Source organism: Lacerta agilis, chromosome 2 (assembly GCF_009819535.1).
Source record: "Lacerta agilis isolate rLacAgi1 chromosome 2, rLacAgi1.pri, whole genome shotgun sequence".
NCBI lineage: Eukaryota > Metazoa > Chordata > Lepidosauria > Squamata > Lacertidae > Lacerta > Lacerta agilis.
Genome location: NC_046313.1, coordinates 53,758,456 through 53,782,856, shown reverse-complemented (window position 1 = coordinate 53,782,856; position 24,401 = coordinate 53,758,456). Strand labels below are relative to the sequence as shown.

Sequence of the window (24,401 nt, the reverse complement as noted above, 5' to 3'; positions counted from 1 at the left end):
ATACCTGATTCTCCCCATTCCTCATTTAATCCCCGCAATAACCCTGTGAGGTAGGTTTTGCTGAGAGGTAGTGACTGGGCCAAGTTCACCCAGTGAGCTTCATTGCTGAGTGCGGAATTGAACCCTGGTCTCCCATATTCTGGCCAAACACTCTATCCACTACACCATGCAGATGTTTTGCACATATGAAATTTTCAATTACAGGTCTTCACCCCCCCCCCTCACTCCAGCAGCAGTGGGGCAGATGGGTGCCACGTCTTGCATTTCTGCTGCCTGAGAGGCTGCTTCACCCCACTTTATGAGTGGAGCAGAGATGGTTGGTGTGTTTCCCACTCTCCCTTATCATGTGAGGAGAGGATTATCGGACTGGGGCTTATATCATTTTGCAAGCTGCACAAGTGATACTCTCCCCTCCTCCAAGCCATCAGTGTGGCAGGCCTGTGAATCATGTTTGCAGCATCAGATTTTCATTCACGCTTTGCTCCCTTTTAACTGCCAGTATTGGCACTGAAAGGCTTAAGAAATAAGCATCTGTTCCCATCCTCTTATTACTTTGGTAAGAAGCTTTACTTTGTACTTTAATGGCATATAATGAAAACCCCACAGCCAGCTTCTCAGGTTAGGGATATTGCTATCTTGACAGGCCTCAAGCCGATCTACCTCACAATTGGTACCCTGAGTCATAAAAAGGTTATTTGCCTTGTCAGCAGCCAAAAGAAAAAAGAAGAAAGAGCAGCTAGTGTTCAGTTGACTGTACCATTCATCATCCATCATTGCACAACATATGAGAAACAAATGCCAAAAATGGAAAAGAAGATTTCCTCTGAGAATTTAGTCTCAAACATAGATTGAATTTATAAACTTACAATTTTCTTCGCATCTCCAAATTCATTCTTTTTGCTGCTGGTATTAGCAATAACAGAAATTATTATTTATTTGTTTGTTTGTTTTCTTAAACAGTGGAATCAACAGAGTCCATTCTTGACTGGCAAAAATAATTTTTGTTTGCCTTTATTTTTCAACGAGTCTTACCTTAGCCTTGCAGCCTGTGAATCCTTTCTATGTGGTTGGCTCCCACGCAAGAATGGAAATGTCAGAATCCTTCAGGGGCTCATTCTGCTACAGAATCCATGCAGGCTGAACAGGACTGACACATGAGCAACTATGCAGAGCTTTTTCTATATAGATTTCTTGGGGAAATCAGGTTATGGGGGATTATTTGTTACAAGTATTTCCTGAAACTGAACACTAAAACTTTTTTTTAAAAAAAGTAAAGACAGCAAACCTGACTTAGTGGCAAAAACGCAGATCATAGAATTGTAGCATTGGGAGGTGCCTTCCACAAACATTGGATTGAAGGTTTTTACTCTGCTCCTTGTGCTTTTAAGGTTTTTGTCTAATTTGCTTTGTTATAGTCTTTTATGTAAACAGTTTGGTGCCTTTTTCTAGGGGCCAAAAACTAGAATAAAAATGATTTTATATAAATTAATTGGATAAATAATGAAAATAAGCCAAATGAGGCTTGCTCCTAGCAGTGGTGCCCATTGGGACTGGTGGGTTGGAAGGCAGGGAGACCAGCAGTAGGTGAAGCCGGAGCTAAGGAGAGGCAGATCCACCTCCTGATTGGCTGTAAGTAAGGTGGGTGCGTGTTGGGGGCACACTGAGATTGGTGGGGCAGTGCTCCAGTTGCCCTAATGGACCAGCCTCCACTGACGCATAGGAAACTAATGTAAGTTCACAAGCTCAAGCTTGACAGATTTAGTTACAGTAAGATATAGGAAGGCAAAAGCTTCATGGACAAGGTAGCTCTTGAGGATGGACTTGGAAGAAGGTACCAGAGGTGCAAGGTCACAGGTGTTCTCACATTCAGTTCGACGCCTAGGAAATGGCAAGGGAGAAAGGTAGGCATTCTCTGAGGTAGCAGGAAAACTTGAGGTGTTGGAGGGTGGTCGAACTGGAGGAGCAAAGCTCATGGGTTTGATAAATAAAGGAAGCCACGGCCACTGAGGGCCTCATAGATTAGTATGTAGCTTGTGCCAACTATGGGACTGTTCAGGAAGGTAGTGTAAGGATTTCAGGTGTAGTGTCATGTGGTCAGAGCAACACTATGTCAGCATTAGAGTGCTGCAGGTGGGTGAGAGAACCAAGAAGGGGCAGCCGGAGACTGCAATAGAGGCACGGGCTGCAATAGTCACAATGAGAGATGTGAACCAGAGGTGTGGTTTTTTTGTTGTTGTTTTTTGTTAAGGGTGCACAGAGGAAGGGCCATATTTTTGTAATGTGGAAAAGGGTGAAGCGACAGATTCAATGGCCTGAATGTGGGAATGAAAAAGAATAATCAAGTCACTAATAGCTACATGGTATTCATGAGCCTGTGAGTCTCTCCCTGTCTCCTGTTTATACCTCTCTGTACGTGTTTTCTCTCTATACCTTCTAATTCTGTGTCACAGCTGCATGTTTGTGATTCAGCCACCTGCATGGAGTAATGATGCTACTGTGGCATGCAGTGCTCCTTGTGCTTAATCCTACACAGTTATATATCAGTGCAGCAACTCATAGGTTTGTGCATCACTTACTGGAGAGATAAAATTTTGATTGTGCCATTTTATCACTTTAGTCAATTTTTACGCAGAGTGATCTCTTTTGGTGTCTACACACTACCCAGGGCAGCTTAGTACAGTTTAATATAACAGTGTCATAAAATACCATAAAATACATTTAAAATGCAATAAACATACAATGATAAAATACATTATTAAAAATACAAGGGCAAAGAATCATAGATTGGGGGGAAAATAGCCACTACAGCAGTTAATCAGCAGGCAAAAGCCTGTCATTATAAAAAATGCATTTGCCAATCAGCATTCAACAGTGAGAGAGGGGGGCATGCACACTTAATGGGGTGAAGTGTTCCATAATATTGGTGCAACCACTGAGATGGCCCCATCTCCTGTTCCCTTAAGCCTTGGCTCCACCCCAGGTGAGACACAGAGAAGGGCCTCTCCCTCTTATCTTATGGGGAGGGACAGATAGTACTTGATCTGGTGATTCCTCGGGCATCCTGAACTCAAGGGCTTTCAAGTGGTCAGCAACACTTTGAATTGTACATGGAAACAAACTGGCACTGAGTGCAGACATAGCAGCACAGGTGTAACATGTTTCCATAGATGCATGCTGACTAATCTCCTTGCTCCTCTATTCCAGAGTCTGTCTACTTTGTCACCAAGATCACACCTGTCTATCCTGATTAAGCTTTAATTTGTTAGCATTCATCTATTCAATTACCACATCCAGTCACAAACTTTTGATTCCTACTGGTTTCTAAGGAGGAGACAGAAGCACATTTTAAATTCCCATTCAAATCAATGGGATTCAAAAATCCTAACATCCATCTGTAATCATGCTATGTTTTGATGCATACCACCTTATTCGTACGTAGCATCCCTTCAGCATCTACCCCAAATGTCACTCTTGGTACTCAAAAGCATTTATTAGAATTCTAGAAACTGGATTTGAAAGGATGGAGTCCCGGAATTGTATGTTGATTGACCGACAGACCGATATAATGAATGGTTTTTCAATTGCATGATTGACTGTTTCACTGAAACCAGTACAGAGGTTATCTTTTCTGGTTTGCTCTATTGTCTGGATTGATGTTTCATCTGACAGTGTGGGGAGAGGGTTTTTTGTTTTGTTTTTGGGGGTGATTTTTATTTAAAAATATAAAGCAGTCCCTCCACACAAAATGACTAAAATGGCTAGTCTCAGTCCAGAAAAATCACACTTTCCTAAGCTGTGAAGTGTTTGTTCGGCTTGGGATGGCACGTTCCGATGAAGCAGGAAGAAATTGGGGGGGGGGGAGCTGAATGGTGAGAACCTGGATTGGAGGAATGTACTGGAATTTAGGGATGCTAAACTTCCTTTGGGTCATGTCCAATATTGATTTCATCAAGCTCTGAAATAAACATTCAAATTGATGGCTATTGGATGCAAATTGAATCATCCCTCTGTCCAATCATGTTTCTGTATAATAAGGAAAGCAGGTTGATGAAAATTTGGTAAGTTTATATATTTCCTACTGAAAGTGCAATAATATTGGTTAAAATGTATCTTACTGCTAGAGGGGTTTTAACATTTATTAAAGGGTCCTCTATAATAATAACCCCCCCCCCCCACCATGGATAGCTCTCTGGGGAATCCAACCAATTTTGCTTTCTGTGGCAGGAATAAAGTAGAGCATTGCAAATGTCAAACAGCATACAGTGTAACAGCATAAATACTGTATAGGCTAATGTACCAAGCAAATATTCCATTTATCTGCTTAAATGGCCTTTCCTGGTTTGCTAATCTGAGCTATGATAATAGGCTTAAAACAGTGATCAAATGGATGTTTCGGAACTATGGATGGGGAAGAAATTTGATTCAGTTCACATTTAGAGGCAAAATCACCTAAATACACAAACTGAAATACAGACATCCTTCAAAATTTGCACTTATCCAAGTTTTGCAGTGCAGTTCTCTAAGGATGCTTATACTAAGATAGAGTTTGCATACAAATGCATATTAGTGAAAATAGCATTTAAAATGTATTATATGACAGAAGGTTGCTTTGCCAAAAATGTATAGATGACCTGGGAATTTCTTAAAGGTGAAATATTGAAGGCCCAAATGCAGATGATTTCAACAAGAAAGAAAAGTGGTAGGCATCTAAAGAAACTGGTGTGGCTGCATAAGGAGCTTACAGATTTCCTGGGGAAAATCAAAATTGACTCATACCCTAATTATCCCATACCTTCTTGGAATTTTAGTTGCTTTCTGTAGGTTTTAAAAACACCAATAAAAATGGTAATCATTATTAGACATTGGGCGAAAGTTTGCAGCATTTGCCAGGGTTTGGACTACATGTCCCTCATAGTCCCTTCCAATTCTGCTACTCTGTGATTCTGTGAAATCTTTTCCCACTGAGGCTTAGCCCAGTAACCTACGATAGCTGAGCCCCAATGATTAAGATTTGCATTGGCTCTAAGAGTGTGTCTGCCATTTTGCAGCTCTGCGGCAGTAGGTTGTGTGAGCAGGAACTCACAAAGTTTTAAATCACATTTGTTAAGAGTGTTAGGAAACATAACTTCCCCCACAAAAAAGAACAACCCTCCTCTTAAAATTAAAGAGCAAGGAGAACAGGTGCTTGGACAACAGATGGTGAAGTACAGCAGATGCCTGGAGGACAGCTCCGAGAAACATTCCAATTAGAAACTGTTTTGCTGATTTACGTTTCCCTTCCATTTGGTTTTTCTTCTCCTTTTGTCCTTGAGTATCAAACATAATTTCACTAAACCCAGCAGGTTTTGTGTTTTGACTTTTGAGTCCATCTGCTAATTGCCCATCTACCTGGAGGCTTCAATTTTCTGTCCATTGTACTGCAATCAAGGGTAGTCAGTTAACTAGTGGTAATGTAGAGGGACTAATAATGTTCTTATTGTGCTATTATTGCAAGTAGCAGAAAGGCTTTTTTAAATAGCCACACACGGTGACCAGCTCTTTGTGATTCTGTAACTTCTTTTTTCCCAAATGCTTTGTGAGTAGAATATGCCTCCCCAAAATGGTCCCAATTACTCAACTCCATCCAAAACTAAAACAACAAAGTGTTTTGGCTGTTAGTGTATGGAGGCCTGGAAGCTGGCAACCATGTAGTTGTTCCACCAGTTGCAGAATCCAAATGGACCCAGTATTTCATATCCATATTTAATGACCTGCACAGTGAATTGAATGGAAAAGAGACCAATGATAACAAACTGGACAGACTAGAGGAGTGGCCAAGGGTGAAAAGAGGAGGAGATTAGAGAGACAGTTAATAGTTTTAAACTGTGCAGGTCGCCAGTGCCAGATGGTCTACCAGTAGAATTATTTCAGACTTTCATAGATTGGTGGGCAGAACTAGCTCAATTATCTACTCTTATTGATAAATATGGAACCATCTCCAAAATATGGCACAGATCAATAATTATTTCAAACTTTAAAAAAGGTGATCCAGGTGAACCAAAGAACTACAGATTGATAAGTGTACTTTTACTTAAACTGCTTACCTGGATGGAAAATCTAAACTTACCAGGGAAAGAACAAATAGGTTTTTCCAAAGATTGCTCCATTTTAGACCATTGCCTCATACTTACGCATTTGGTTGAAAAATGCAGATTTCAAAATCAAGCGAAGATTTATGCAGCATTCATAGATTTCCATGGTGCCTTTGATTCAGTTGATTGTGTGATTTTGTAGAAGAAGCTTTCAGAGTTTGATCAACATTTGTTGCTCTTAATACAGAATTTATATTCTTTTAACACCTCCCAAATAAACTCAATATCAAAGGTCACCTCTCCTCTGATATCCTTAACACGAAAGGTGTAAAACAAGAGTGTATTCTTGCTCCTTTTCTCTTTAATTTATTTTTATCAGATCTTCCAGAGCACATCCAAAAAATAAAATCACATGCCCTCAAAATCAACCAAAACAAGGTCCCACGTTTAATGTATGCAGATGATGTGACCTTATTATCACTGACTAGGATAGGTTTGAATTGTCTTTTACTCTCCTTGTTTTCTTACTGCGAAATTAACAAACTCTTTATAAATTATGAGAAGACAAAAATTCTGGTCTTCTCTAATTCCCGGAAACTAGAGAAATGGAAAACAAGAGGACAAGAAATCCAGCAATTAAAGATGCATAGATATCTTGGAATTTTATTCCAGAGCAACTCAGGTTGGTCAAACCATTGCACAAGTGCTATAAAAGAGGCAAAGTGTACCACCTCAGCAGTAGCTCGCTTTTCTCCCATTCAAATTTTTCAAGCTAAATTGTCATCCCCAGCTACTTTTTGGGATCCCAATATAGATACAAGCATATAATAGTGATTTAGATAAGATACACTCAAGTTACTTGAGACGTATCCTCAGGCTCCCAAATTCAATCAAGTATGAAACGATGTGTGCAGAATTAGGTATGCACATTATGGAATATTGGGCATGGACTAGCACTGTAAATACTGGCTGTGTTGCCATTTTCGTTTCCAACCTTTGAGTCTGCTTTCCAATTTACTTAAGGGCTCCTATAAATCCAGATGGCTCCAACTCACACATGGCAAAATTAGATCTATTGGTATTGACTTGGAATTATTGTATAATTCTAGTGAGCAATATATTTATTGCAATATCCAATATAGATTAAGGCATATTGAAAAACAAAACATTGAGACAGCTGTAAATAAAATCTGCCTCCCCCAAGTACTATGGTTTACAACCGGTAACAGGATCACTTATATCTGAAAGTTAATAATTCCAGCCCAACGCAGGACATTTATGTTAGCCCGTCTGAATGTTTTCCCCTCAGCTTTTGTTAAGATATTTAAACATCCCTAGAAATGATAGACACTGCAGATGTTATTTGAATGTGCCAGACAATGTAGAACATATTCTTTTCTGCTGTCTACTGTCCAACCAGCTACATAAACGTGTGCTATCCCCCCTTTTTGGGTAGTTTACCATCACGGCACAATGAGAACACCAGATTCTACCTGTCTGATATTAACCCGGAGGTTAATGAGTTTCTGTCAATAGTATCTCTTAGAGTAGTGAATGGCACAGTTTCTCAGGAAAATACTCCAATGAAAATTCCTGTTACTATATGTTTTAGGATATTTCTTTGTATATACCAGTTGTTGTTGTTCAGTCGTTCAGTCGTGTCTGACTCTTCGTGACCCCATGGACCAGAGCACACCAGGCACGCCTATCCTTCACTGCCTCTCGCAGTTTGGCCAAACTCATGTTAGTAGCTTCGAGAACACTGTCCAACCATCTCATCCTCTGTCTTCCCCTTCTCCTTGTGCCCTCCATCTTTCCCAACATCAGGGTCTTTTCCAGGGAGTATATACCAGTACTGTATTTTAATTATTTTGTATATGGATGTTTTAAGATGGTCTATATCTGTAATGGGACGCGGGTGGCGCTGTGGTCTAAACCACAGAGCCTAGGGCTTGCCAATCAGAAGGTCAGCAGTTTGAATCCCCGTGACAGGGTGAGCTCCCATTGTTTGGTCCCAGCTCCTGCCCACCTAGCAGTTCGAAAGCACATCAAAGTGCAAGAAGATAAATAGGTACCGCTCCGGCGGGAAGGTAAATGGCATTTCCGTGCGCTGCTCTGGTTCGACAGAAGCAGCTTAGCCATGCTGGCCACATGACCTGGAAGCTGTCTGCAGACAAACGCCAGCTCCCTCGGCCTGTAGAGCGAGATGAGTGCCACAACCCCAGAGTCACCTGCGACTGGACCTAATGGTCCGGGGTACCTTTACCTTTACCTTTATATCTGTAATGCGTAATAAATGTTTGGAGAATGAAAAAGAGCAGAATTATTATCTGTACAGAAACAGGTCTTTCCAGAGCTTTCTGATATCCCTAAACAAGTACCCAATTGCCAGGACCAGAACTGAACATCTATTTGTAGTTCCTTCATAAACCTTGAATAGTAGCCAGAGATTCTTCTAAAATTCTCCACACTCTCATTCCTCTCCAGATTTTGGCATTCTGAATGATGTAGTCCTCTTTAGAAGAGGTGGGAACTCAACCTGGGGGTGCACCCTACCCCAACATCACTGCCCGTGCCTAGTACATGCAGTCTGTTCTGAGCTAGAAGCTCTGAAGGCAGCATCTAGGCAGTATTTGAGACAAATAAAGCTCTTGCTTCAGTTATGTAACTGGATGTAAATGCAAAGCCAAAGGGCAAATATATTTGACACCCCTAATTTCTGAGTATTCATCTGCAACAATGGAGCAACGAAGACCTTGGGATTTGCTCTTTCTTCCCATTGATCAATTTAAACCATGGCTGAGAACCGCTCGCCTGAGGAGCTCCCAAGGAAGAAAGTGTCGCTAACACAGGCAGCTTAATAAATACAGACAAACAGTCTACATTTTGGTGTTGGCCTGTCTGTCAAATGTGAGCAGCATGTAGCAAACCAAGATAACCAAGGTTTGGGTTAATCCAATCTCAATGAATTTGAAGCAATCTGTTTCTGAGTACAAAGTGGGCAGAGATGTTCCTGTGCAAACAACATGATAATGTTTTAAACATAAATACAAGGTACAATCCACAAGAGCACAAGATGTCTGGGATGGAAGATTAAGGCAAAGATAGAGAACATCATGCTTAATAGAAATGTCAGTTTTACACAGAAGGGCTTCCTTGAACTAATTACATGTGATTTGCTGAAGCAAGGAGATAGAATTCCAGCTCTCCTTGTTTATGCAGAATGCCTCACTTGCAGATTTCGGATGCCCAAATGAAGTGTTTTACTCTTGCCAAACAGATTTTGTATGGAGACAGTGCAAAGGAGAGGAGCAAACTTGATTCAAGTATTCAGCTTTGAATTGAAATGAAACTGCAGACTCCGTTGATGCACAATATTTAAGTGTAGGAGCAATGTCATCATAATCCAGAATAGGCTATAATTTCTCTAATAAGAAATGTGAAATGTGGCCGGCTCCCTCTTGATCCAAGTCATTGGGAGATCCCATGGCGATGGTGACAAAGGAGTGGGCAAAGCTAGCAAACTCATCCTCACTCTCTCTCTCTCGCTCTCTCCGTATGTATTTGAATTGTTTGAAAGATGTTTTCCACATGTTTCTAAGATTTTTTTATTGTTGTTATTTTATTGCTTGTTATTTGCCATGCTGGGCTTCTTTGGGAAGAAGGGCAGGATATAAATATGACAACTAACTTATTAAAAAATACATAACTGTTTTAAAAAACAACAGAAAGCTATTTCCATCACTGGTTTGGCCTGTTTTGTTTCCTGAACTAGGCAATGCTACACTAGATCAGCAAGTGTAGTATAGAAACTAAAGTAGTTACTGCATGCTGACAAGGAATGACACCTCAAATGTCCGCTGCATTTAAAAAATGGCAAGTTTCACGCTGTTGCAAATAACCTCTTTAATGCCACATCTGGCGTGGTAAAGAGTCACTCTGAGAATTAGTCCCACTTGAGTTTTACCTTTGGTGATGTGTCCCTGTCTTGCGGTGTGATGCTTCACCCACTGGAATAGCTGAGGCTAGAGAGTTCTCTCTTCCTGTGACAATCCCACAGCTAAGGACCAATTTCTCTCTGTGATAGTGTCGGGTACAGCATTCTCAGTTGGCTTTACAGCTGAGCATGCGGATAGATAATCATGTGTAATTCAGCATGCAGGCTGGAGGTTGACAGCTCCTAATGCAATTCCCAATCATGACATCCTAACTCACCAGTTTCAGGCAGCGATGAAGAATAAGAAAATTTGCTGAGTTACCAAACTGCAAATATTTAAAGGGAGATTGCTGTATTGTTCAAGGAGAGGAGGATGGGTGTTTAGGCAATGCCGTTTTGAAGTGTGCTCTGCTCATATTCCACTGAAGCAGGTCGTGCATATTTATGTCTTTTAAAAACCTGTGATGGTAGGGAAATAAATTTCAAAATGGAAATCGTGTTGCAGTGTTGACTATTTCAGCTTTGAATCAATTTCTATGGCTTTTGGGTTTTTTTTTAAAAAAAGAGTTTTGTCATGCAGTTCTGGGATGCAGGTTCACACTGACAGATTGCATCAGTTGTATGTGTGCTCATTGTGTGTTTTGATTTCTGAAATTCCTGGGGCACTATGGGGAGCCGCTTTTTGAGCATGGGAATTGCGGCAGCATGGATGCATTTCCTCCACATGCGCGGGGGGGGGGGGATATCCATGCAATCCTGTCAACAGAGAGAGGATTGTGTGGAAAACAAACACAAATCGCACAACTTCTATTGCAATCCAAAATTCTACTCCAAGGCAGTGGTTAGTTGTTAATCTTCAAGTAGTTGAGGCTGCAGCTGATAATAAAACACATTATCTGAATGCAAAATATCCCAGGTTTAGTCCCTGGCATCATCATGTAGGGCTGGGAATGATTCCTGTCTAACATCCAAAGAAGCAGGCCAGTGCTAGGCATGTTAGACAAGGCTGGGTTTAGGTTTGATGAGGCCCTAAGCTACTGAAGGTAATGGGGCCCTTTATATGTCCAGTTGTCCTTTGTCAACAACAAATTGTCTTGTGTTTTTGTGTTGAATATATGCTATATGGTAATTTATGGACTTAATAGGTATCTAAAGCCATTTGCCACTGTTGCTGTATGTAGGTTTTATTTTATTTGTTTTTTTATTTATTTTATTTTGGAAATGTACATCCAGTTTTTTTCCTTTAATTTTTTTGGGGGGCCCCAAGAGAGTGGGGCCCTATGCTATAGCTTATTTAGCTTATACGTAAATCCGGCACTGAGGGTAGATAATACTGAGTTGATGGACCAGGGGTCTCACTTGGGATAAGGCAGCATCCAACGTTCTGTCAAGAGTGGCTCACCTGGCAGAGCAGAGCTACATTGGTGACCTCCCAGCAGTGCAATCACTGGTGCTTAGAATGAGGTGGAGCCAACCCAACACTCACTGGTGTGCCCACACAGCCCCAACCTCAGTGGTGCCTCACTTCTCCCAGTAAGTGGCAGTGGCCCCACTGCTGAGAGGCTATTAATGTGGCTCTTCCCCACTGAGCAAACCCCTCCTGAGTACTACTAGTATATTAAAATGCAACCCAAAATTGATGGGCATAAGTATTAGAAACTGATCCAGACAGAATTAATATTCTAGATGAATTAACTGGCCTTGTTCTCAATGAAGTGGCAAACCTATGTCTGGCCTGTACCACCTTAGACTGCAGATAGGAGCTCATGTGACTGTATGCTCCACCACACAGAAATCTAGAATATTCCAGACAAGGCTTGGTTGGTTTAAAGGGTGAACCCTTGTCCTTGAAACCCAGCTTTCTACTTTTGAGGGTATGTATTTCATTTAATTTTTGTGCATTCCCTCATGTGAGCCCCACCTTGCAGTCTGAAATGCAGCCCAGGCAAAGATTTAGTGAAAACTCAATGCATTTCTTTTGCTAAACAAATGGTTTTCACTTTCAGTAAGTGATTCTCTTCATTTACAGAGATGAAAACTTATTGACACCATATTTTTAGCAGCTGGCTATATTGAGTGACATTGTGAGCGTAAAAAAAATTGGAAATGTCAGAAATCCCTGGAACACATCTCAACAAGGAAATCTAGATTCATGCACCATTGATTTTTGGAGGAAGCTACATTATGTAGATTACTATATAATACAGTTATGGAGAATCCAGCACAAAAAAATCCAAGCGCCAAACTAGATAATATGAGAAATGTGTGCTTCCCCCATTCCTATGTTTTTCTTCTGGTTAAAAAAAGGGGGGAATAGTGAGTATGGTGGGTGTGATCAAGGTAATAAAGGAAAGAAACATTATAGCCCTAATGATACACACACACACCCCAATCTATTCCTTGCATGAGGGAAACCACCATTTATTGTTTCTAGTATTGTTTAGTTTGGTTGTCATTCATCTTATTGTGATAGCTGGTCTCTTAGGCTTCAATCCTATACCCACGTACTTGGGTGTAAGCTCTACTGAATGCAGTGCAACTTAATTCTGCGTAGACATTTGTAAGGTTGTGTGGCTAACATCATTAAAGTATGGTGCTGCCGTATCCTTTATCTGAGAGGCCCCTGTCTCTTTAAGAGTAGTAATGAAAATGAAAATGCTACAAGCTGTGGCTTCTCTCATCCCTGCAGCACTGTGACAAGGAAAAAACTGCCTCCAATTAAATTCCCGTTTCTATGTGCAACACTTAAAAGTAGCAAATGCCTTTTGTGAATGTAGAGCTGTGGCAGCCCCATGCTGCTTGGTTAAAATTTGAAAATGCTGGTATTAAAATATGACGCTTGTGTGGCATGATGAAACAATGAATTTGGAATAGCTAAAAAGTGTGCTTTCTAGGGAATGGTGGAGGAAATACTCAGTGCTAGGAGGAATACAGTAGTTCTTATTCCTTTCATGATATGCTGTAATAAAGGACAGTTGTATTTGAAAGGCCTGCTCCTTCCTGATTTGTTTTCCCTGCTATCCCAACACAACAGCAAGGCAGCCGCCAGAGTTCCCAGCCCCTGTTGTATGTCAGACAGTCTTTCACAGTAGCATGTTCAAGAATACCCAAGTTTTCACTGTTCGGAGCTGCTGCCCACGTTCATCCAGTTCTTGTTAACTGCATCCGCTTGAAGAACATTCAGTTAACCCCCTTCCTGACACCCGATTGGCTCTCTGGTTGTTTTTGCGGATTTGACTTCACAAAAGTCAGCGAACTGTGGGTTGGTGTTTAGCTCCCACTGTAATAATCTGTTACATTTCACAGAAACCCCGGGTAGGATTTTCAAAAGTGGGCCAATTACTGAGGGAGCTGGATTAATGAGATGTCATCACTTACCACTTACCATTCTCTGGGAGGATGGGCTTGATAAATGTAGTTCATTGCCAAGTCCTGACATAAAAATAGGACCACGCTCTATGATTCTTGGCAGGCTGATCAATATTTTATCTGCCAAAGCATGCAGAAGTGCTAAACAGAATGATTTGTGTGGTTACTGTGTGTAAGAAAAGACAAAAAAGGGGAGGGGGATAGGCCTCTGTGAAAAGAGCATGTAAATTTGATGGACCTTAATACTTACGGAGCTTTTTTGCAATCAGAGCCTGCAAGTCTGTGTTTTTCATTTTTTTAAACCGCATGAATATTGGCAGATTATAAAACATGTAAACAGATTCTTTTTTCTTTTTTAAGTGTCTTCTGAGAGCACCTCTGGCAGTATATGAAGGTGCAGTATATGAAGGTGCAGTTGCTTTGTGCTCAGTAAGAACCCTATTGAAGTTCTTAAGACACATGGAGACTGAACATGTTAAAGGGCTATTCAGAATGTTCCCCCGATGCCTGGATGTGAGGGCGATCTGGCTGTGACATCTGTCACCCCATTAATCGCCAGGGTTGATTTGGCTGATCTGGCTGGCTAGGCGGGTGTCCCCTTCCTCCCTCACCGCTCCATGTGCGTCCCTCCCGAAGCTGCGCGCTCGGTGGAAGAGGACAACCATCCCAGATAGAAGGAGTGTACTGTTCTTTGGTCAAGGCTATGCAATAGCTGCGCTCCCCTGCTAGAACCTCCAAACAAGCTCATAATGTTCCCCCGATGCCAACATGTGTGCTGGCTATCGTCCCTGATTGATGTGCGAAGAGCATCAATCTGATATAGGCCTACATATGAGGACCCCTGTTCCTCTGGGAGGAGCCCTATGCATTTATACCACTAATAAGGCTTGAGTTCTTAGCTCCATTGGAAGCAAGGCTTCTGAAGTTTTCCTCTTCTGAATTTCCTTCTGGATTTTGGAGATCTAAATTACTCCATCTTATTTCTGAAGTGGAACCAATCCAATAGGAATCTTGAATTGTTCCATGAAACACACACAAAGCACAAATACACATGCACATGAAAGCTTGAATATAGGAAAACATATAGTTTCCATTCCTTCTTATTTTTATACAGAGTGCATGCATGCCTAATTTTGAAACCAAGGGATGAAATAAGAAAAATTGGGAAAATCTGCCCATTGGAGTGGAAGCGTGATTTATTTTTTAAAATCATATTTATTGATTTTCCAATATATATTTCCAATTACCAATCGAATTACAATCCAAATTAATTATACAATTCCAATTATAACAATTCCAATTATGCCAATTTTTTTAACTTGTGAGTTCCCCATGTCCCGGACTCCGGAGCGCTTTTTTATAATCTCTCCCAGTTGCTTTCATAAAGTCAATATTTTCACAGCCTCTGATAGATGCCAGCAAGCAGACACGATTATAATAAATAATGTCTCTGTGTGGAAAAAGCCATCCTCTCCAAATATCGCATTTCGGCTGACGCCATCTTGAAAGTCTCTCGTAAATCAAGCTTGTAAATCAAACTGCGACACACCAATGTCTTCCCCTGCATGCCTTCCCCACTCCTTTCCAGGAGAGCCAGACCCCTCGTAAATTCCACTATCAATCGTCCATCAAATCCGGCTTCTCCCTTTGAAGTGGTGTACAGCTCCACAGGCTCTCATCAACAATCGGCAATTAATTCTAGCTGCGTCACTGCCAGCTGAGGATCCTCCATTTCTGTTAAGTCAAGTCCAAATCTTATTTCACCTCCACACAGTTTATTTTTTGTAATTTCCAATCTAATTTACATTCTGTCTTTAAAGTCCACTTGCTATTTGCCTGTGAAAGTGGATTTTCTGGGGGAGGTTTCGCCCGTGTTAAGTAAGATATTGAGGCAAAACAAACTGAGATTCCAGAGCTTACCCCCCCTTCTTTTCCCTCCTTCACATACCGATGTAAAGTCCACGTCTTCTTCCAATTTTCATTCTTAATCACTCAGGGCTGCTGTTGGCAACATTCTTCCCACTCCTTTGTCCGAGACATGCCCAAAATCTTTAACCAAATTTATAAATCCAATTCTAGGGAACGTGCACGAACGGGGCCAGCTCCAGGAGCTCTATCTAGGACGAGCGCTATGTGCCCAGACCCACCCACTCGGTCCTGAAGGATCCAAAGTGAGTTAAAGGGTACCGCGAGCAAGGCAGCCCTCCCCGTCATCCCGGGGAGGTCGGGAGGCTGCTTTACTCCCATCGCAGCCGCCAAATTAACTCGTGATAGATAGCAGAGATGTTACGGTCCACCATCCTCCCGCTGTGCACGCTGGGAACTCCGGAAGCGTGATTTTTGAATGTAGCTTCAGTACATGCTAAGTGAGATTATCTATGCTCACAGTGAAAACCACTGCTTTTTAGCAAAGGAAACGTATTGAAATCATTGCAGTGGATGTATCATATGTGTAATGTTTGTATAGCATCAAAAGGATCTGAAGAAACAGAAGTGGCACTTCAGAGTGGGAGGTGTGTTGACCCCCAGTAGCATCAATCATATTCTAGAAGGGGGAGGGGACAGGAATTTTGCTAAAGAAGGCTCCAGAGTGCTGTTACAATGGATTGTTAATTGAGTGGCTACATAATATGTATTTTGTGAGTCCTGATGATTAGATGTGAGACAGATAACTTTGAGAGTACAAACACATGTAATTATGTTGTGTTAAAGACTTAAAATAAATAAATAAATCCAATTATAAAGAGACCTGGAAAATAAGGGATGGATTTTTCAACGTAATTTCCATACAGATCCAATGAAACTTTAAGCAGCTCCTGAATTATAACTCATGAAATGAGATTTGGAAAGACCATGAAATTCAGGGCTTTTCTCCCCCAGGTTGTAATGAAAAGCAAAATGTTGGGCAGGGGAACATTAAAAACAGCAAGAGCCACTATCCCCAACAGACTCGGCAAATGAGTAGTGTGTCACACTGCAGTGTTTCTGCAGTTGGTGTAGCCACACTCTGATTAGATATTATTTATAGCTATTACAACAGCACTGAAATGCTTAGTCACCAGCCTTCCTGCCAAAGGTTGAATGCACACATTGGCCCTTCACTTGGCGTTGCCACACCCTGCTGACCCTGGCCTCTGATGATCCAGAGTTTCTGATCGCAAGCAACACCAGCATGAGTACAGCTGTACATTCACAGACACCCCTTTGCAAAACCTGTGGGTGTCAGGAGTGGGGCAGTCCTTCTCCCCCAACCACCCATGCATCTAAGCTACACATGAAGGAGCTTGTGAAAGGGGCAAATAAAAGCAAATAGGACTTTCCCCCTCCCCCATCGATGACCCCCCCCTAAAATCTGGTCTGGGGGGTTGGAAGAGCCCCCAGAACAGGTTGCAGGGGGAGGGGAGATTGTTCCATCTAGCAAGCAGAAATATTTGTGCTGATGGAATAATTTCCTTAGTGCAAAGTTGAATTCCACCCCGAGCCTTTGAGAGCAGAAGTTATCAGTGATATTTTCAACCCAGAGGGCAAGAAAGTTGACTACAGTGGTACCTCTGGTTACGAACTTAATCCGTTCTGGAGGTCCGCTCTTAACCTGAAACTGTTCTTAACACGAAGCACCACTCAGGGCCGTCTCGTCATAGGGGCTGGGTGGCACGGCGCGCTAGGGCACCGGGCCCCCCAGGGGTGCCCCTGCGAGCCCGCCGGCATACCGGGCGGGTGGGCGCTCGCACGCTGGCAGGCAAGCTGCAAGCTAGCTGCCCTCCGGAGCCCCAGCTGGAGCGCTGGGAAGGGCGCGCAAAGCCCCGCACCGCTCCAGCACCACACCCCTCATCCCCCGCTCGCCCACCCCCCCTCCCAAGGGGCGGCCAGCATGGGAGGGAGGCGGGTGGAGAGGCGGCATGCCAGGGCACCGAGGGATCATCGTGCCACTGCAGCCGATCCCTTTAAGACGGCTCTGGCACCCCTTTAGCTAATGGGACCTCCCACTGCCGCTGCGCTGCCAGAGCACAATTTCTGTTCTTATCCTGAAGCACAGTTCTAAATCTGAAGCGTTATTTCTGGGTTAGTGGAGTATGTAACCTGAAGCGTATGTAACCTGAGGTACCACCGTACTGATAAATGTATCCAGTCATTTTAACACCATCTGATTGCCTCACTACCTGTGCTCTCTGTGACCACTCCAGTGAAATGTTTCTAAAGCTTTCATGTCTTCAAAGTGGCTGTGTCTCTCAAAACCTGCCTTGGGATGGGGAAATGGATGAAAACTGACACCCGTGTTTCTGGTTTGGACACCAGGTGGTCAGACTCAAAGGTGTAACTCAAAAGACATAAAACCAGCTAATGGAGCACATAGAATATAGGTTCAATTTATGAAAGAATCAGGAGTCCTTGGGAGTTGCTAACAAGGCAACCCAGCTGTGAGCTACCTATTAAAAAGACCCACCAATGAGGACATTCTGAAATGAGATAAATTGCTAATAATGAATTCATGTTGTGGAGGAAAGGAAACTGCTGGAGGGCACTTAACAAAGCAGAGGAAAGAACACATTTGTGAGAGCACATTAAAAAAAGGCGTTTCATTATTCTGTCTGTCTTAGCAGCAACAGTTATAGTGCCGGAAAGGGGACACATTTGTATGAGCCACTGGTGCTGCCAAATAAAACCTAAGAAGTGAGAGTATTTAGTAGATAAAGCTAGTGGATTCCAAGCACAGTGTAAGCAGATTACAAGTGTCATTGACAGCAGCAAGAGGGTAAAGGGAAATGATAAGCAGAGAGGAGCCACTACCCTTGCTAAGCCCTATACAAACATCTCAAATAGGATTTTAAGAACCCTTTTGTGGAGAAGGTAAGGGAGTTACAGGATTTTTAAAATAAAAAATAAAAAAAATAAAGCCACCCAGTTGAGCAGTGCAGGAAGGGAAGCCACTTTCAGGAGTTTGGGTAAAGCTTTTGAAGAAAGTGATGCCAGGCAGGCTAGTCTGCTTCTTAGAATTCGGATCACCCACACAGTAGGAACTCTTCCATCACAAATGCTCCTTTCCTCTCCTAGAAGGTTGCTTGCTGAAGACACAGAAACACCCTTGCAGCGTTGGAAGAGAACACAGAGGCATGAGGGGTGGCCAAACCTCTCAATTTTGCTTTCTTTCTCTTTTTCATTTTTTCCAATCTGCAGTTCTCCACATTCTATAACTATTTGTGGGTTTGTGTTGGTTTGCCATAGTAAATAAAAAATAAATAAAAAATTCATTTCAGTAGCACCTTAGAGACCAACTAAGTTTGTTATGAGCTTTCGTGTGCATGCACACTTCTTCAGATAAGAAGAAGTATGCATGCACACGAAAGCTCATACCAATAACAAACTTAGTTGGTCTCTAAGGTGCTACTGGAAGGAATTTTTTATTTTGTTTCGACTGTGGGTGGGTGGGTTTGTTTGTTTAAAAAAGTCCTCAGGGAAATTCATCAACATTTTAGTGCAAAATCCTCCTTTGCAAAACAATTTCCCCATATATAATGTTTTTGTTATTTTCACAAATGCATGCATTTTATGCACACAATTTCGTGTCTGGAGAACTGTGCTGCAAAATTCAATATTTTAAAGGATGTTCAGTTCATGCATTTTTTTGGAAAGTTTGTGAATTAGGTAGGTTTGCCTTTCAGTGTGAACTCAATCAAATCCCACCTACACCCATCCCTATTTGAAGCAGAGCGGGTGGTGGCATGGCAGGCGAAAGTTGGGTTTGCTGAAAATCACCCTTCCTCTTCCTCCTCCAGCAGGCACATCCACTGGATCGTGGCCCTCCCCTTCTCTCAAAGGGCACTCTGGAGCCAACCCATTTTCTTTTTCTCTTTTGTTCTGATTATTATGCATATGTACTTTTTAATTTTAATTGAATATGTGTTGTAAAAAGAACGATAATATTGAAAAGAAATGGTCTCCGCGTTAACTGTTCCATTAAGTGTCCCCTGGGGAAAAGAAAGCTTTAAAATCTCTATCTCTGCTTCATATATTAAATGCAATGATACTTATTAAACGCAATGTCTGATAGCAAACTTGAGGCAAAAGTAGGGGCAGGGGAAAATGCTAGATGGTTGGTATTCTTACTGACCCCTTCTACCAGAAACCTATGCGGCTTCTGGACCAACCTTAAGGGCAGCCCCACATAGAGAGGATTACAGCAGTCTAGTCTTCAAGTTACCAATGCATGAACCTCAGAGCTGAAGCTGACCTGGACCAGGAATGGTCATAGCTGGTGTATCAACCAAGGCAGTTTCTAAACTGTGCGTTCTGACTTGTGCAAGGAGCCTCCATGAGTACAGACATTGCTGCAGCCAGTACAGGACGTGGCAGCTAGGTTGCTGAGTGGGACATCTTGTTACAGTATAGTATGTACACATTATAGCACCCTTAAAGGAGTTGCAATGGCTGCCAATATGGGGCTGGGTCAGATTTAAAGTTTTATTTATAAAGCCCTAAAGAACCTGAGGTCAAGCTACGCTTCAACTTATAGAGGACTGTAAACAAGGGGAAGATGATATGCTGAAGAGAGAGATTGCCAGCCTACACCCTCCCCTTTCCTTGTTGTTGTTTAGTCGTTTAATCGTGTCCAACTCTCTGTGACCCCATGGACCAGAGCACGCCAGGCACTCCTGTCTTCCACTGCCTCCCGCAGTTTGGTCAGCCTCATGTTGGTAGCTTCGAGAACACTGTCTATCTAACACTAACTATCTCGTCCTCTGTCATCCCTTATGTGCTTTTAATCGTGGATTGTGGGGGGGGGGGAGAATGCCTGAATAGGAATTAAGTGATGCCCTGATATGCTAGAGGTGTCAAGCAGTGATTTTATCTATGCAGGCAGAGGGGTAGCCATGCGTCGCACAGGATGATATTAAAGGATAAATTGGCTGAGTAGAAATGCTCCCTGTGATTAGTCATTCATATAAAAAGGGACACCTATTCATAAAAGAGAAACTGAAACATGAGTAGCTTATCAAGTGCTAGCTCTCTCTTGAACCGGTCATTTGAATCCTTTTTCAATGTCATTTTAAATATGGGGACTTCACTCTCTTTAGAAGATGATCTCAGGGTCCAGGTAGGTTCATATGGAAAGAGCCAGTACCCCACATTTAAGTAAAATCATACATATTTGAAACACTCCTGCAAACACCCAGTTCCACCCCTTTTTGTGATGTTTTTGGGTCACTTCCGGGTTTGGTGAGATGTGCACATGCTCAAATGAACACATATCGGAAGCACTGCCTGTACAAACCAAAACATTGCCATCCTTTGAAATCTGTAGGCCTTGCTGCCTAGTAAGGGTGCTTAGGACTGCAGCCTAAAGAATGTTTTTTTTTTTGATTAATTAAATGGCATGTCACCAATTACTGTGTTCGTTAGTCAATTAAATTTACATTGATTAAATTACATTTGCTGAATTGCCCATCACCACAATGGATATTGAGACAGTGAAGGAAGTGTATAATAATTTACAACCCCATAAACAAAATCCAGTTCTGATGGGCAAAGGGAAAGGCCACTTTTAGAATTCCCCCCATTCCTCTCAAATAGATAAACCAGAGCTAAAATGGTTACATAACAACTATGCTATTAACTCACAGCCCCACTGATGAAAATCTGCACTTACTGATTAAAAGTGGCATCCTCTGATTAATTGCCTAAAGCTTTAGTTGATTAATATACCAATTACAGTGTGCAGCTCTACTTATTGTGGGAGTGGGGTTTTAAAAGGAAGAGTTTCTGTTCTCTTGGTGTTCTCCTTCTCCCATGATTTGAGTTTCCATGAAAGCACAATTCAGGCCTTCAGCCAAAGACACAAGAGCTAAAATGATTTGCCTCCCAGTGTCCCCACAGGCATGCAGAATCTTTTTTTGGACCTTCATGCATTTCACGTGAAAAGTATAGAGAGTTTCTGAGTGTTAGGATATTGGTACAGACCAAGCTGCAAAAGCAGCAGCGAGGTTGGTATGATTTGTGTTTTTCCCATGAGAAAGACAGCTGTTTTGTCTTTCTCTCAACCATGTGATATCTTTACTTTCACTTTCAGTTCTGGCTCAAGAGAGATGCTAGACTCATTATGCACAGCTCTGACTTACTGAGCTGGTAAGCAGAGACGAACTCTGCATCTTATCTACAGTAAAATAGTTTAGCCTTAATGGCTTGTGTGTGTTGTTCTTCACGCTGGGGAACAATCGCATATCAATGTGCCACTGGACTCGAGTAGCCAGGAGTGCACCCAGGCTTCGTCCCTACCTTGGGGGGGGGGGTCAGTCTCACAACTTGCCCCAGCGGGACGTTTGCTAACACTGAGCATGTTCTGTTTAACAGTCTTAGAAACCTTCCCACAACCAGAAACTCTGTTTTACCAGGGAGGTTTCTAAATGTGTTCAACAAAATGCACATAAAAAACACTCTTTAGAACATAGTCATTCTTGAAAGGATACCATTGTACCCAGAGGTGTAGCAAGGTCAGGTGGTACCCAGTGTGGGCATTTTTTCCTCACCCCCCCCCCATCAACGGCTCAGTGTAGGCTTGGGAGTCGCGGGTGGTGCACCGGATGTCACCCTGGGCGTGCTACCCGCCCGTGACTCCCAAGCCTCCCCTGAGCTGTCAAAATGAAGGCAAAGCAGCCCAGCTCCCCCTTCACCCGATGGCTCAGGGTAGGCTTGGGAGTCGTGGGCTGCACACCAAATGTCACCCCCCTCAGCAATGACACCTGGGGCAGTCCACATACCCCACACACCCCTTCCTATGCCTCTGATTGTAACAAAATGTTGGCTCCTCCACTAATACTCTGCTTCAGTGTTACTCCATTTCTGCCCACTGTTTCCCCAGTCAGACTTACTTACAGGATCTTTTTATTCTGAACATTAGTGGTCCCTTACACACTTCACTGGTCCCTGTCCCAACCTCCACTGACAGAAAGGGGAAAAGAGCAGCGGCAAACCAGCAGAAGTCCCATTTTGGTTACCTGTCCTATCATCCTAATCTTGAACTCATGGTCAGGAAGTCAGTCCAATGGAAACCAGGATATCTTATATCCGAGGGAAACGTCTGGGAAGATTTGGAGTTGCCCTCCATCCTCTTTGCTTTACAGTGCTATGTACCTGCCAGCTGAGTTCAAGTCTTTGGTTAGGCTAGTTGTGCTCTCTTCCACAGTAGGGAGTTCTTTTTGCAGATGTTGCCAAGTACATCCTCCTAAGATGCAGTCGAAGAAGAGTGCACAGAGCATCGGAGCTGGCAGAGCCTCCTCATCCTATCATGTGATGTGGTGTCAAATGTGTCAGAGCTTGAAAACAGCACAGGGGAGGGTTAAGTCATGGGTCCTTGTACCACCAGCCCCTTTCAAGCAGTATTGTTTATTGTTTATTGTTTATTGTTTTATTGTTTTTTTTAAAAAACCTTTTGAAACTTTGGTAACACAGCTTCAGAACTAATGGTTTTTGAGTTTGGTAATTTGAGTTTCAGCTTGTAAATGGCATATTTACACTGCGCAAATGATACCACAGCACTTCCGTCTGATAATCAGCAGTTCACGCCTTGAGACTCAGTTAGTTATGATCATCACTTCAAAGACACTCTAATCTTCTCCTTATATATTAGAAAAACCGGACTGCACTGTGGAAACGCAGCGGTGCATAAACTGCGACTATGTGGGGGCAAATAAGGATACTTTTTTTAAAAAAAAAGCATCTAGAGGACATTTAATGCATTCAGCAGATATTACATTTTACACGGTTGTCTGCTGAGTGAAGCCGTAAAATCTCTAAAGTGAGATACTGATGAAGTTCCTTGGAGGTAGGATTTAGGGAGGAAAAAAACCTTGTATTTATGAAAGGGCATCTCATTAGGATCATCTTGAAGCATTGCTTTTGAAATCCTCAGTAGGTGCCGGGCATTTCCCTTTGGGAGGCACCTTTTCTAGCTCCGTAGAAGGGCAGTCTTCTTTTAGCAGATCAAGCAGAGAGAGGGATGCAGTCACGTAATCATGTTTTATCTTTCAGGTGACACGTGTACAATGGCAGACTACCGTCAACTGAAGGGTATCCTGCTGGACCTTCAATCTCACCGGCAGAGGCAGCAAAACCACCCAGGAGATGAGAGAATCCAGAAGCGCTTCTTAGTTGAAGATATGTTTAACCACTTGGATATAAATGGTGATGGGCACCTCAGCAGCTCTGAATTGGCTCAGGTGGGTTTGTTGTTCAATGAAAATCAAATTATGAAGTGGACTGCATTTCCCATTCAAAGTGTAAATTGAGTGTAACCACAGTGGAATCCTCAAGAGACTAGCCGTTTGTAAAACTCTGCTGAAAATTAGACTATGAAATATCTTGCTGTAGCTGACACTTCTCCCATCTGCCTCTGGAAGCGGTGGCATTATTTTATATTGTTAAGGATATTTTGCAAAATAAGAATTTTCTGTGCCACTTTCCCCCCCCCCCCCCTTAACTCTCTGGCAAATATAGGTTTGCTTCTGCAATCATCTTTTTTAAACATGCCCTGCTCGCTGATTTTATTTGCATTGAAAAATATTTAAATACAAAGATCAGCATAGATTCTCCCTCCTTCCTCTGAGATGCTCTAATACTAAAAAATTCATTAACAACAGTTTCTCATCCACATGTACAATATCCTTTTGTAGCTACAGAAGTGTTGATTGACAATAGATCAATATAGATATATGGTGGTGTCACACACACACACACACACACACACACACACAGATAATGTCTTTATCACCATGTAGTGGAAGGTTATTCCCATCATGCCCTGATTATGCATTTTTGAGAAAGATCCAGCTAACCAGGAAAAAGGATGGACCCTTGATCTCATCCAGCATGTTCATTTGTTCTTGTAAGATGACACAGTTGTTGGAAACCACAAGAGGGGAGAGTGTTCTTGTTCTCATGTTCTGATCGTTGGTTTCCCACAGGCATCTGGCTGGGCAAGATGAGCCATTGGCCTGATCCAACAAGCTCTTCTTATGTTCTTAGGAGATTTG

General features: G+C 42.3%; 1 protein-coding gene across 3 annotated transcripts in view; it reads left to right on the top strand.

Moving 5' to 3' along the window:
* Window positions 1-24,401, top strand: part of FSTL4 (follistatin like 4) — a 326,005-nt gene that overhangs the window by 163,195 nt on the left and 138,409 nt on the right. For all 3 annotated transcript variants that reach the window (XM_033140085.1, XM_033140084.1, XM_033140083.1), the window contains exon 4: window positions 23,401-23,588. In XM_033140085.1, coding sequence (XP_032995976.1) covers window positions 23,401-23,588 — 188 coding nt within the window. The remainder of the gene's footprint in view (window positions 1-23,400; window positions 23,589-24,401) is intronic.